This window comes from Arachis hypogaea, chromosome 9 (genome assembly GCF_003086295.3).
Source record: "Arachis hypogaea cultivar Tifrunner chromosome 9, arahy.Tifrunner.gnm2.J5K5, whole genome shotgun sequence".
Lineage (NCBI taxonomy): Eukaryota > Viridiplantae > Streptophyta > Magnoliopsida > Fabales > Fabaceae > Arachis > Arachis hypogaea.
This window is the reverse complement of record NC_092044.1, coordinates 78,976,322-78,990,377: the sequence shown is the minus strand read 5'-3', so window position 1 is coordinate 78,990,377 and position 14,056 is coordinate 78,976,322. Positions and strand designations below refer to the sequence as shown.

Here is a 14,056-nt window from a genome sequence, read left to right as displayed (position 1 = left end):
AGACACCAAACTTAGAAATTTTCATACTAGAGACACTAACAATTTGAGAATGCACATGAGAAACAACAAAAGACACAAAACAAGAGAATTTAAAGATCAGACAAAGAAAATCATCAAGAACAACTTAAAGATCAATGAAGGACACAATCCATATATTTTCAAAAAATGCAAGAAAAATAAATAAATAAAAATGCAATTGACACTAAACTTAAATTTGACACTAGACTCTAACAACAACAAAAAATATTTATTTTTTTTGGTTTTATGATTTTATAATTTTTTTGTATTTTATTTTTTTATTTATTTTGAAAATTATTTTGAAAAAGGAAATACGAAACTCAAAATTTTTAATAAGAATTTCAGGAATCATGCAATATTAGTCTAAAGCTTCAGTCTAAAAAGATTAGACAAGGTTAACCAAGCTTCAGTAGGATATTACATACAACAGCCAAATTGATGGGAATCAACTAGCTCCTGTGATGATAAAAGCATCATCTGAAACTCTAGAATTCGTTCTTAAAAATTCTGAAAAACAAAATAAAAAAAGAAAAATACCTAATTTAAGCAACAAGATGAACCGTCAGTTGTCCAAACTCGAACAATCCCCAGCAACGGTGCCAAAAACTTAGTACACAAAATCGTGATTCACACTTTTCACATCTCCGTGCAGTTGACCAGCAAGTGCACTGGGTCGTCTAAGTAATACCTTACGTGATTAAGGGTCGATCCCATGGAGATTGTCAGCTTGAAACAAGCTATGGTCGTCTTGTAAATCTAAGTCAGGCATATTCAAATGGTTATGGAGTTTTGATAATTAAAAGATAAATTAACATAAAATAAAGATAGAGATACTTATGTAATTCAATGATTTCAGATAAGCGTACGGAGATGCATTATTCCTTCTGAATCTCTGCTTTCCTGCTGCCTTCATTCAGTCATTCATACTCCTTTCCATGACAAGCTGTATGTTGGGGATCACCGTTGTCAATTGCTACCTCCCGTCTTCTCAGTGAAAATGGTCCTCTACGGCTTGTGTACGGCTAATCAACTGTCGAATTTTTCGTCTCGGATGAAAAATACCAGGCATAGCTACCGCATGGCTAATCAGCTGTCGGTTCTTGATCATGTCAGAATAAGATCCAATGATCCTTTTGCGCACTGTCACTACGCCCCACAGTCGCGAGTTTGAAGCTCGTCACAGTCATCCCTTCCCAGATCCTACTCGGAATACCACAGACAAGGTTTAGACTTTCCGAATCTCAGGAATGCTGCCAATGGTTTCTAGCCTATAACATGAAGGTTCTAATCTTAGATTCGGATGCCCCATTGTCAAAAGAGAAACGATGTGAATCGTTGATTAGAAACCCAAGAGATATACACTCTAGCTTTCGCAGGTAGAAAGGAAGTGGTTGTCAGGCACGCGTTCGTAAGGGAGAATGATGATGAGTGTCATGGATCATCACATTCATCAGGTTAAAGTGTGAGTGAATATCTTAGAATAAGAATAAGCTTGAATTGAATAGAAAACAGTAGTAATTGCATTAATTCTTGAGGAACAGCAGAGCTCCACACCTTAATCTATGAGGTGTAGAAATGCCACCATTGAAAATACATAAGTGATAATGGTGTTCATTGGCTTCGGCCCCATAGAGGGAACCAGAATAACCAAGACTACCAAGATATCTAATACAATGAGAAAATGTAATATTTATACTAAAACTAGTAGCTAAGATTTACAGAGATAAGTAAATGATGCAGAAATCCACTTCCGGGCCCACTTGGTGTGTGCTTGGGCTGAGCATTGAAGCTTTCATGTGTAGAGACTTTTCTTGGAGTTAAACGCCAGCTTTGGTGCCAATTTGGGCATTTAACTCTAGCTTGTAACTCAGTTCTGGCATTTAACGCCAGAATAGGGCAGGAAGTTGGTGTTTAAATGCCAGTTTGCATCGTCAAAACTCGGGCAAAGTATGAATTATTATATATTACTGGAAAGACCAGGATGTCTACTTTTCAATGCAATTGAGAGCACACCAATTGGGCTTCTATCGCTCTAGAAAATCCATTTCGAGTGCAGGGAGGTCAGAATCCAGCAACATCTGCAGTCCTTTTTCAGCCTCTGAATCAGATTTTTGCTCAGGTCCCTCAATTTCAGCTAGAAAATACCTGAAATCACAAAAAAACACACAAACTCATAGTAAATTCCAGAAATGTGATTTTTGCATAAAAACTAATAATTATACACTAAAAACTAACTAAATCATACTAAAAACTACCTAAAAACAATGCCAAAAAGCGTATAAATTATCCACTCATCAGGATCTCTCTCCTCAGGCTGCGGTCCATATGGTCCTCTTAGGCGCTCATAGTAATGTCTCAGCTGAAAAAGCTCTTGGTGTTGAGTTTCTTGCTCCGCTGCCAACTGATGGAGAAGAGTGCTCTGACTGTCTTGTGTTGCCCTCATCTGAGCGAGGGAGGAAGTAAGTGATGCGTGAGCATCTTTTCCTTATTTTCTATCTATTTTAAGTTAGAATTTATTGAGCTTTAGTATATTTTAATGTTAAAATCTTCCTTGGATGCTACTTTGAGTTCTTTTGGTGTTTTAATTATTTCAAGTGAAGTTCGGATCAATTTGGCAGAGTTTTGTGAAACAAAAGAGAAGAATTGAAGCTGCCTATTAGGGTGCTAAATGCTAAGCTGGCGTTTAGCTCAGTATTGGATGGAAGCGTTCTGTCCCCTTTGGGTGCTAAATGCTAAAGCTGGCGGTTAGCGCTAGGCAATCCGGATCACAACCTCATCAAAGGAGCATCTTTAGTTGGATTTAGCTTTTAATTACTCTATTTTATTTTATTTTTGTTATTTGTATTTACAAACAAAATCTTTTAGGTCTAGAATTTTTTATTTTATTTTAGTTTCAAATCAAATTAGGTTAGATATAAAAGAGAAAAGATTCACCTTTCGGGGGGGTCTGTTCACTTCCGCACTTTCAGACTTTTTTAAACCCTTGTTATCTCTCTGAAACTTGAGCCATTAAACTTCCTTGATTAAGGTTAGGACATCTGTTTATTTCTATGGATTAAGACTATTGCCATTCTATTTTAATTAATGTGTTGATTCAGTTTCATGGATTACTTACGTTCTATATCTTATAAATCTGGGTAGATCGGAAGAATAACCTTTATTCTATTTGCGTTCTTGTGATTCTTGGAAGAGATACCCCACCTGAACAACATCTTGAAACTAAATTCCTCCTAAATCGATAATTACTTGAACTAATCAAGATACGTGACATATAATCCTCTTAGCTTTGGGTAATTAGGATTTTTGTGGCAATAAACTAGAATTGAACTTAACCTTCTAATCGAAATTAAGTGACCAAGATATTGGCGGTTAACTAGGTTAGAGGAGACTAAACCACTAAGACATTAGGGTTTAGTCACTGATAGTTTGCCATGAAATGAATCTTGCATGATTGAAATAGTTGGTGAGAAAACTTAATCCAAAAAAGTAAACATCTCCGATACCTTAATTGCTTTCTCTTATATATTTCACACCATTCTCACTGTTTGCTTTTATACTATTTGAATTACTATTTAATGCTTTTGAACCCCAAAATATCACTTTCTGTTTGCCTGACTAAGGAATCATTCGACCATTGTTGCTCACTTCATCCATCCTCGTGGGATCGACCCTCACTCACCTGAGGTATTACATGGTACGACCCGGTGCAATTACCGGTTAGTTTGCGGATTGCAAAATTCGGCATCAAGTTTTTGACGTCATTACCGGGATTAACAACTAACCGTTGTCTAATTGCTTAAATTAGGCATTTTTAACTTTTAGTTTTTATTTGTTTTTACCCTTTTAATTTTCGTAAATTTAAGCTTTACTTTAGTTAAAAAAAATTTATTTTTGAAATTAAATTTGGTGTCTCTCTTAGTAATTTTATTTTATTTTTTTGATTGATTTTCTTTTGATTATTTTCGAATTTAGTGGCTTATTTTTCTTAGTTAAATTTCAAAATTTTAGTGTTGATTGTTTGGTTTATTTTATTCATTTTACACGGGATGCCTCATTGAAAAATCTCTATACTCTGACTTATAGATTTTTATTTTTCTTTATTTTTTGTCTGTTTATGAGCAAAAATAAGATGAAAGAACCCTTTTTTGTTTATAAATAATTTCTGGCGAAATTTTTACAGAAAAATAAAATCCATTAGTAACTAAAAATCTATCTATAATAAAGACTATAATCGAGTTAGTTGTAACTATAATCTGTAACCAAAATAATTATATAATAAAATTAAACCTATTATATTAGAATAATGAAATTTGCAATACAGAAATGGTTACAGTAGTGTAATAAAAAAAATTATGAGATGGTAGTTGATAGTAAATTTTGTATGTACACGCGTATCATATTTATTAAGAATTAAAAGTAAATTTAGCTTAAAACCATCGAATTCCAATGGGGCTGATAATGAGAAGTTGGGTTACTAAGAAGAGAGAATGTGAAAAAAAAAAAGACAGAGAGAACATACTTTGTGTATCAAATACAATATACATATAAGCCGTTTTATATGCAGTCTCGGCGGCATGTATCCGCAGGTTCAGTTTTTAAGGGTAACAAACCGCGCGAACATATAAAGTGTTAACTACTGTTAACTAATTCCATAATTTGATTACTAATATAATACCATTACTAATTAAAGGACTATTCTACCAGGGACAATTGACGGTGACATCGTTTTTTTCGGCATTAACTAAAATCTTCAAAACCTTTCATCATTTTGAAATAACAAAACTCAGGGAAGATACAATCTTTTAAAAATTGTGTTTCCACCTTTCTTTCGTAAATCAAACTTACTGAAAATAGACATTTACTATAATGTTGATGTAATTATCCTTTATCTAGAATAATTTTGGATAAAAATGGGGAAATCATACTTTTTATATCAATATTTCTTAAGATTTTAATTTTAATACTCCTACAATATATTGTTTTAATATTTTTTCTAAAATTTTTGAATTTTTTGAATTTTATTATTTCATTAAAATTATTAATAATAAACGGTTGGTTGATTTTTATTTTATTTTATTTTTTCAAATTTGACCCTTCAATAATTTGAGTACTGAATAGAAAGTTATGTAATCTTTTACCTTTTCATGTATCCAAAAATATACAATAAAACGTTATAAATAAGATGGAAAACGATGATGTTGTTAGGCGATAACAGAAGAAGAAGCAAGATGTTGATAGTGAAGGTAGTTTTTTTCTTTTTTCTCGTGATTGGATTTTTAGCAACTATTGAAGCTGGTCGCCACCGGCAGCATCTTGATCCAAACTTGATCGCCACAACACAAATGTTCAATAATCATGCCGCAAGTTATTACTCTCCATCAAGAAATGCGTTACCTTGCAAGTGTTTTGGTATGAGTGTTTCCTGCAATCCTTCTTGCCAAAGTTGTGGTTGTCTGGATCCTGATAATAGTCATGGTATGAAGTTGTGCATGTGCAATGATGTTTATAAAAATTCTTGCCCCCATTCTTGCAAAGACTGTTTATGTTCCCATGACCTCTAACTCTAATGTCCGTGTGCATACACAATGACCTAATTGTAATGTACTTATATATATATATATATATATATATATATATATATATATATATATATAAAGAATGGTGTGTTATATGTGCTATCCAAGTGTATGTAATGTAATAGTAGTGTGGTGTTGTTTTTGTCAAATATCTTCATATCTACCTATGACGTTTTTTACTATTTCACTAGATACGCTTTTTACTATTTCACTAGTATTAGGGCTTTATATGGCTTGGTTAATCTAAAAAATCAAACCTGTTTTTGGGTTAGCCAAAAATATAATTGGGTTAATTAATTAAATTGATTTTATATGATAAAATTGATTATTAATCGGCTAGAAAATTCAAAAATCGGTTTTTAATCGGTTATAAAAATAAAAACCAATTTTCAAAACTAACCAATTTAAAAAAAAAAAAAACTGGTTTTTACATAGAAAAATTAAACTTTTTAGAAAAAATTAACCAATTTTTAACCGGTTAAAAATTGATTTTAACCGTTTAAAAATCATATTTTACAAAAAAATTCGGTTAACCAATTTGAACACAAGAGTTGCATAAAATTTGGTTTTGGTTAACCACTTTTTAATAATATGGATATAATTTTTAAAATTATTTTATTAAATTGATTAACAAAAATATAATTATGGTTTTTTAACTGATTAACTACAATTTGGTTATTTTATATACACCTCTATGGCTAGTATTTCTTTTTTAACTGTTGCAGAATTCTTTTGGACCTGATTCCATATTCTTGAGTGGTATTTAACTATTTGTTCTTTTGAGATATTAAGAGGTATTTGTTTAAGAATTTTTTTTATATTCTAATTTTGATGCATTTGTTTCTACGATTAATTTGGCCAATAAATCTACTATACTTATACAAAGTATTTTTTTTATCGCATTTTTTATTTTAATTATTATAAAAGTCATTTCATCTGTCCACACAATATTTTGTGCATTTGCTTATTTGTTATCATAGAAGTCATTTCAGAGGGAAGGTGGTTAAGCTTTCACAAAAGTCCATTCATGTTGTCATGCTCGGAGTTTACTATGAGTATCTGCCACAAGTTCTATGGTTAGGGGTGTGAGTGTTGTTTTTGATTTGTTGAACTTCTGATTAGGGATTTTGTTTTTTATTATCAAAACTTCTGAATATTATGGGTGTTGATTATTGTTCTATTTAATATTTTTTCTAATTTGTTACTTGTTTTTTTACTTGTTCTGAATAGTAATTTAGTATTATTGGAAGAGAAGAACAATCAATTGTGATTTCGTTCTCCACTTCACTCCTCCAAGTCTCTGATGGTCATTGATGCCTTGTCTCCACTGAATCCTAAGAAGGTTCAGACCCGCAGCAGAGAATGCCTCCTGAAATCAAGCGGTACTAGTGAGTATCGCTTCTCCTCTCCCTCTTTAAATATCTATTGGCTTCATTCACTATGAATGCTGCAATTTAGCTTGTCATTGCAATTTCCTGTGTTTTGATTGTAGCAAAAAATTCAATAGTCATGAGTTATTTTTGTAAGTGGCAAAAAAAGGACTAGCCTTTACAAATTATGCCTGCCCTGACTTATATGTGACACTGTATATAGTTATCTTATTTTTGTGGGCATTGCTATGAAGTTTATATTAAAGCATCTTCAAAGGGACGACCATATAGAATTAGGTAGGTGAAGGCTTCATAAACTGGTCAGATTCTAAGGATATCTGGTATAGTGACATGCTGCTCAGATGTTAAACCTTTAATGAAGGTTGCTGTATACACATGTGAAGATTCTGGTTTTGAAATTTACCAAGTAATTTCGGAAATCGCTGCACCAAATACTCTATCACTATAAAAATAATTAGTTTTAGCGACAATTTTTAGCGGCAATAATATAATGATTGCTATTTTTTTTAAGTTATGTTTTTATGGCTATTATATATTTGCCATTAATACTATATATTATAATGACAATTATTATTCTTGCCACTAAAAATATAAGAAAAACTACTTTTAATAAAAAAATTTAGTGACCATAGTATTATGGCTGGTATTACTTTTATCAAAATATAAGAAAAATGATCTTTAATAAAAAATTTTGAGTGGCCATTATATTATGGTTGGTATTATTTTTATTAAACTAATTTTTTTATAACAATTAGTTAAAAAAAAACCCACGGACACCTACTACCTCAGCAGTCACCCATTTTCTCTTACTCTCTGAGAAACCTAACCCTAAACCCAGCCACCATCACTATCCGTCATTGCCAAACTCTTCTCCTTCGGTAGAGGGTGCTATCGCCGCTGACAGGACAAAACGTGGGTGCCGTCGCACTGTTCTCATCACTGAACTCTTCTCATTTCTCATCGTTCCTCTTCTCGTCGCCGTCGCACAAAGGAAGCGTTGATCCCGTGGCGTCACCATTGCGAAGGTTGCTCAGTCAGTTGTCGTGTCTTCGAGCTCTCTCTCTCTCTCTCTCTCTCTCTCTCTCTCTCTTGCTCCCTCTCTCTCTCTGTGTGTGTGTGTGTCCGAGGTCAATGTTGAATCTATATTTGATGATATATTTTGGTTTGATTTGAGTGGATTTCATCACATAAACCCACATTTATTCATGTAAATAGCATGCTTTTGTGTTTTCTCTCTAAATTGTGCCTAATTATGAAAACATGCTATTTTGAGCTTAAATTAGTAATTTTTAATCCCACTTTTATGCCATTCGATGCCATGACATGTTTGTTGAGTGATTTTAGGTCCTAGAGGCAAGTTTGGCAAGGCAAAAGTGGAAGGAAGCATGAACAAAGGGAGAAAGCATGAAGAAAACAAAGTGTGTGTACGCACAAGAAGAAAATCAGCAAGTGTGCGTACGCACAGGTCCCAGTGCGTGACTCATTTAATGAAAATCACTGGGGCGATTTCTAGGCCTCCAGAGTCCAATTTTTGGACCTTCTGAAGCTGATTCTTCCTATATTAGACAAGGCCTCACTCCATGTGAAAGGGGGGGAGCAAATTAGGGTTAGTTTAGCATTATGTAGGTTATTTTCTAGAGAGAGAAGCTCCCCTTTCTCTCTAGAAATTAGGGTTCCTAGTTTATTTTCCTTGTAATTTCTCTTTTTAATTCTTGTTTTAATATAGTTTCTTCTACCTTTCCTTGTTCTATTGTCTTAATTTCATTACTTTATCTTGTCACTTTCTCTATTTTTGTCACTTTTATGTATTTGCACTCTTGTCACTTTTATTTACATTTAATGCAATTTTATGTTTCATGCCTCTTTAATTGCTTTATTGAGTTGCTATCTTTATTTTCCTTGCTTGGTAGTTGTAGCATTTATTATTTCTTGTCATTTTATCATGCTTTCTTTCTATGCCTACCAAGTGTTTGATAAAATATTTTGTAGGATTTTAGCCTAGTTTTCTACCCACTTGGTTGGAAAATTGTGTGGTTTGGGTGAACTTGAGTGGTGGATGTCCATTCCACATTGTGTGGGGGTTGTTAATTAATTTGGTTTCCACTAACGCTAGTCTTTCACTAAGTTAATTAGTGAGTCGATTAGGACTTGTGGATTGAGATTAACTATGCCTAGTTGATTTATCCTCGATGTAGGGTTGACTAATTAGGATTAATTCACACACAATTACCATGTTTGTGGTCCACTACTAGGATAGAAAGCCCTAATTACCCAATTCTCACCAAGAGTTTGTTTTTGTCATTTAAATTCCTTTATCATTGCCTTACTTGCTTTCTCTTTTAATTACATGCATGCTAAGTTACTTTCTTGCCTCTTCATTTCATTCCTTGCCATTTACATCTCTTGCTTGCTCTAGCTCTCACAATCTCCCATTCCCCTCATGGCCAATAACATACACTTAATTGCAACTCCTAGGGAGAATGACCCGGGAGCTAAATACTCTCTATTATTTTGTATTGAATTTAATATTTGATCTTGAGAATTCATTATTGGTTTGGACTATGCTACCAACGAAGTGATTCTTGTTTTGATCGATTCCGAACCATACAAGAATTCTCATTTATCAGTCAACATGCACTCTTTGAGCTCACTTCCTTTCCTCTGTTGCCGTCACTTCCGATTCCTCCATCACTGTCATTTACCTGCCTTCTTCGTTGCCGGTAAGCACTGCTGCTTCAATTTAATTTTGCTTGTTTTGTACTTTTGTTAATAATATAAGTTTCTAGCTTTTATGATTTTTGTTTGAGTTTGTTCATTTTTGCTTATTCTGAGATACTGGATTTCTTAAATAATGGTTGAACTGAATGATTGCTCGCTGTCGAATGTTCCTTTCTGTCAATATGGTTAATTTTGTTTATTATGAAATTGTCGATAGCGACAATGGTGAGGTATCTAGTTTAGTGCTGCATCAAATTCCTATACTTGTTCTTTCTTGATTGAGGTTCCCTGGTGTTGCTTGAAAGTCTTAAGAACATGGACTCTGTGAAAGGATGTAGTCATCAAAGTGGATTGCGAATTCTATAAATTATTTGGAGTTATGAGTAGTTGTTGACTTTTGACTATAATAGAAGGTCTCATTCTAAAGTCAAAGTATATGATACCACTGCTTTAAGGGTAGCTTATTATGATGTTGATGAGTATGATGTTTTGCTAATTATGATTTATTCATATATTTGGTTGTTGCAGGAAATAGAGATAATTTAGTAGAGACCAAGATAGCAGAGGTAACTTTCTTGATATGTTGAGGAGTGTTTCTGAATATAATGAAGGGTCTAGTACAAGTACACAATCACACACTGATTGGAAAGTATGCTATCTACACTGCAACTATGCTATATTTTTGTTGTCCATTCTTTTAGATCTAGAACTTGAAATCAGTCATTTGCATTGTTGTAATTTTACTTTTTTAAATAGATAAAATAGGATAATGATGAATTCTTTTCTTTGTTATTGGTTTATGCCTTTCATGGGAGACACCTCTTTATAACAAATGGTGAGAATCATGGTACAATATGTGCTTTAGAATTATGGGAGGCTATAGTGCACTATTATCTGTTTGAGTACTATCAAGATGACTTGGTAGTTGTTCTTTTGAATTCGGTATGCGCTTAGACCCTTCTCTCTTTGTTTCTTCTTTTGTCTTTTCTTTAAGGAAGTTAATTCCAATATAAATCCAAAGTTTAAGACATTTATGCTTAATGCTTATTGCTTAATTTGCTTTCAGGTTTTTTACTAAAAAAGCATCACTGGCTTCAACAGTGATGTAATTCTTGATGCCAAGGATGCTGTGAGAACTGATGTGGTTGGAGGCTTCGCTTTGCAGAAGGTGACACCCGAAAGAAGTTACTTTCGGTGAGTTTTTAGTCAGTACTTAAGAAGATATTTCAATGGAGGAAGCAAAAAGCTTGGAAATTTTTTCTTTGTACCTGCATTCCATATGCTTAAGGTTTCTTTCTCTATGAAGCCTTGTGATGCAGGTAATTGTGTTCATAGGTAATTGTGTATGATAAATTAACTTGATATACTTAAATATGTCCTCTATTTTTTATTTTTCCTTCCTTCCAATTTAACATGAGAGTTTGATTTTTTAAGGTGTGGTGCTAGATAGTCTAGTGATCTAAGCTCATTAAATGAAGAAGCAGTTGATGGAATACTTAGATTTGGAAAAGCTAATTCTTCATTGATTTCACAACTTGCTTCTTCTTCTGGCAAAGTGAAAAAGATATTTGCTCATTGTTTAAATGGAGTAAATGGAGGAGGTATTTTTTCTATTGGGCATGTTGTACAGTTTAAAGTGAATGTGACTCGATTATTACCAGACCAGTATGTCATTTCTCAAATATACTATGTTTGGTGTTATAAATTGTTCATTTGGGATAATTTTGTTTTTTAACATATGAAAGGTTTTCCATACTTAGATACTAAGTCTTTATTCTTCTGTTTATGATATTTTCTTTTCAAAAATCAATATTTTGAGATATCTGACATGGGAAAAAAATTTGGCCTCATTACAATGTAAATGTGACAGGGGTTCAAGTTGGTCATACTTTTCTTTGTCTATCAACAAATGCATCTCAACAAGGGGACAGAAAAGAGACAATAATTAACGGTGGCACAACCTTGGCCTATCTACCTAAAGCAATTTATGAGCTGCTAGTGTCTAAGGTATATGAGAGTTTCATTGTTTTAAGAAACTTTTTGTTACAACTTCGTGACGAGTATACATGACTCAACAACTTGACTTAAAAGTCCAGACTCTCCATGACGAGTATACATGCTTTCAGTACACTGGAAGGTATAACGTATTAATATGCATTGACTTATCCTTCTACAGTATTAATGCTTTAATTTGACGGGGTTTTATCATAATATTCTCTTTCTTGAGTACACATTTAAAAATGAAATGTTTATGCATTCATGTTCTGCTTATATATGGTGTTCCACTATTGGATGGAACAATATATGCACTATGAAAATCCTTTGTTTTGTGGCTAGATTTGAAAGGAAGGCCTATAGTGGGAGTGGTTTTGAAGATGTTATGTATAATACTTATATAAGTTAAATACTAACATGGCCTGTCTGCAGGGTAACTTCTGGTGCATTGGTTGGCAAAATAGTGAGACTCAGTCCAGAGATAACAAGAATATGATTTTACTGGGTGGTATTTTTCTTAAAAACCTTTGCCCATGCCAACTTTATGATTTATCGCTATTATGCTTCGTAATGTCTGAATTTCAACAATACTTTCCATTTATCTATTGCAGATTTGGCGCTTTCAAATAAACTTGTCTTTTACAACCTTGAAGGTCAAGTTATTGGGTGGACCGAGTACAACTGCGAGTATCATTTTTTGATTTTTTGGTTTTCCAAACTTTGAGAAACGACAACTGTTTGCAAGTCATTTAGGTTTGGGCTAGAATTGGTAATAAAATTACAGGATTTCAATTTTAATTCAAAATTGACTTCGTACATGTAATAATATCATTTTTGTTGCATGACAGGTTCTTCAAGCATTAAAGTGAGGAATGAGCGAACTGCCACGGTTCATTTAGTTGGTTCCCACTATATTCCTACCAATCGGGTGATGATGACCTTATTTCTAATTGCAGTTCTTCACAAGTTGATTTATTGAAATGGAGCAATTAATATAAATACATATAATATTGTTATAGGCTGTGGCTTCAATGACAAAAAATGATGAACTTAGCAAGGTCTTGGAGGAACCATTGTATGTTAGAGTTCATCAAGCTCTTCATAGCAGCAATAGTGGACGAAATACTATGGAAGGGGAGGATCTTACCTAAGTTACAAGCATTCATTCTGCTGATGATCTTGTACAAAGTAAACACGACAGCAGAGAAGATATACGCCGTCAGGATAGAGCCAATCAACATACACTACAAGAAAAACACCCATTCAGGTACACTTGAAAAGTGTAGCTAAAAGTGAAAAAAAAATGATGCCTTAGGCTATGGCTACGCTTTTTGGGCTACGGCTACGCTTTTTGGGGTGATTCCTATTCGGCCGTTGCCTATTCCTAAAGGCTACGCTTTTCTGCACCAAGGGCTACGCTTTTGGCGTTTGGGAATAGGCTACGCTTTTCAAGTGATGCTGTTCAGGACCAAAGGCTACGCTTTTCAACTTTCATTCTTCCAGAATAGGCTACGCTTTTCAACGCTACTACATCACTTGTAAAGCGTAGCCCCATTGTATACCATAGCTACTTTTTATAAGTGTAGCCTTAGGTCCCTCTTTTTTTTTTTTTTTTTGGTATACTATAACTACTGTATATTAGTGTAGCCTTAGGTCTCTTTTTTTTTCCTCTATACTATAGCTACTGTATAGTGTAGCCTTAGATCTCGTTTTTTTTTCTGTTTATATATATATATATATATATATATATATATATATATATATATATATATATATATAATTTTCTAATAATTATTAATACAACATAATAATTAATAATATGATTACATGTATAATAATTTTTTTTTATTTAAATAAATTGAATATTATAAAATAAAAATAAATACATAATTATACTAAATAATTTCTTTAAATAATAAAAATCTCAGTACAGGACTTATGTAGCAAAAGGCATCCAAGCTTTTCAAATATGACAAAAGTTGCACTCCTTGAGGAATCAATAACTTTCACCTTAATTCTATACCTGTTTTTATAATATATACAAATGATAATCAATATAAATAAACCTCATACCAACACTATAACTTCAAGGAAAACAAATCAACATGCTTTGAAGACTTTTTACAATAGTATGACCAAGCTTCAGAACAACTTCAATGCCACATCTACATTGAGCAACAAACCAATTAGATCCACCAATCACTCCCATAATTGTACCATACACAGCATAATCACCATCCTAAAAGAAAAGTAACAATAAAAAGGGCATTAGTATTTTAATTTGGACTTGAACAATGAACATAAAAAGAAAGTGAAAAATAATAAAAAATGACTAACCTCTTTACATTCCTTCAATTC

The 14,056-nt window shown here is 33.0% G+C and overlaps 1 protein-coding gene across 10 annotated transcripts; it reads left to right on the top strand.

The window, feature by feature from the left end:
• Positions 1-5,183: 5,183 nt before the first annotated feature.
• Positions 5,184-13,479, top strand: LOC112711083 (aspartic proteinase 36-like). Of its 10 annotated transcripts, none has more exons than XR_011865855.1 (10): positions 5,184-5,493; positions 6,825-6,982; positions 8,330-9,705; positions 10,232-10,645; positions 10,770-11,022; positions 11,574-11,710; positions 12,131-12,206; positions 12,310-12,467; positions 12,547-12,626; positions 12,718-13,479. XR_011865855.1 is itself a non-coding variant. In XM_072203047.1 (8 exons), the coding sequence occupies exons 4-7, from the start codon at positions 10,983-10,985 to the stop codon at positions 12,420-12,422; spliced, it is 366 nt and encodes a 121-aa protein (XP_072059148.1). In that variant the 5' UTR covers positions 5,191-5,493; positions 6,825-9,705; positions 10,232-10,645; positions 10,770-10,982; the 3' UTR covers positions 12,423-12,467; positions 12,547-13,479. The 10 variants fall into 10 exon arrangements, 1 of the variants encoding a protein (XP_072059148.1); XR_011865858.1 differs by adding an exon at positions 11,800-11,840 and having other exon boundaries at positions 5,191-5,493; positions 6,825-9,705; XR_011865854.1 differs by having other exon boundaries at positions 5,189-5,427; positions 6,825-9,705.
• The last annotated feature ends 577 nt before the right edge of the window (positions 13,480-14,056 follow it).

Excerpts from the sequence above, each read along its gene's own strand:
- LOC112711083 (XM_072203047.1), top strand. The coding sequence starts at position 10,983 with ATGCTTAAGGTTTCTTTCTCTATGAAGCCTTGTGATGCAG. Across the intron at positions 11,711-12,130 it reads ATGAGCTGCTAGTGTCTAAG|GGTAACTTCTGGTGCATTGG; the intron begins GTATATGAGAGT and ends GCCTGTCTGCAG. Across the intron at positions 12,207-12,309 it reads GAATATGATTTTACTGGGTG|ATTTGGCGCTTTCAAATAAA; the intron begins GTATTTTTCTTA and ends TATCTATTGCAG.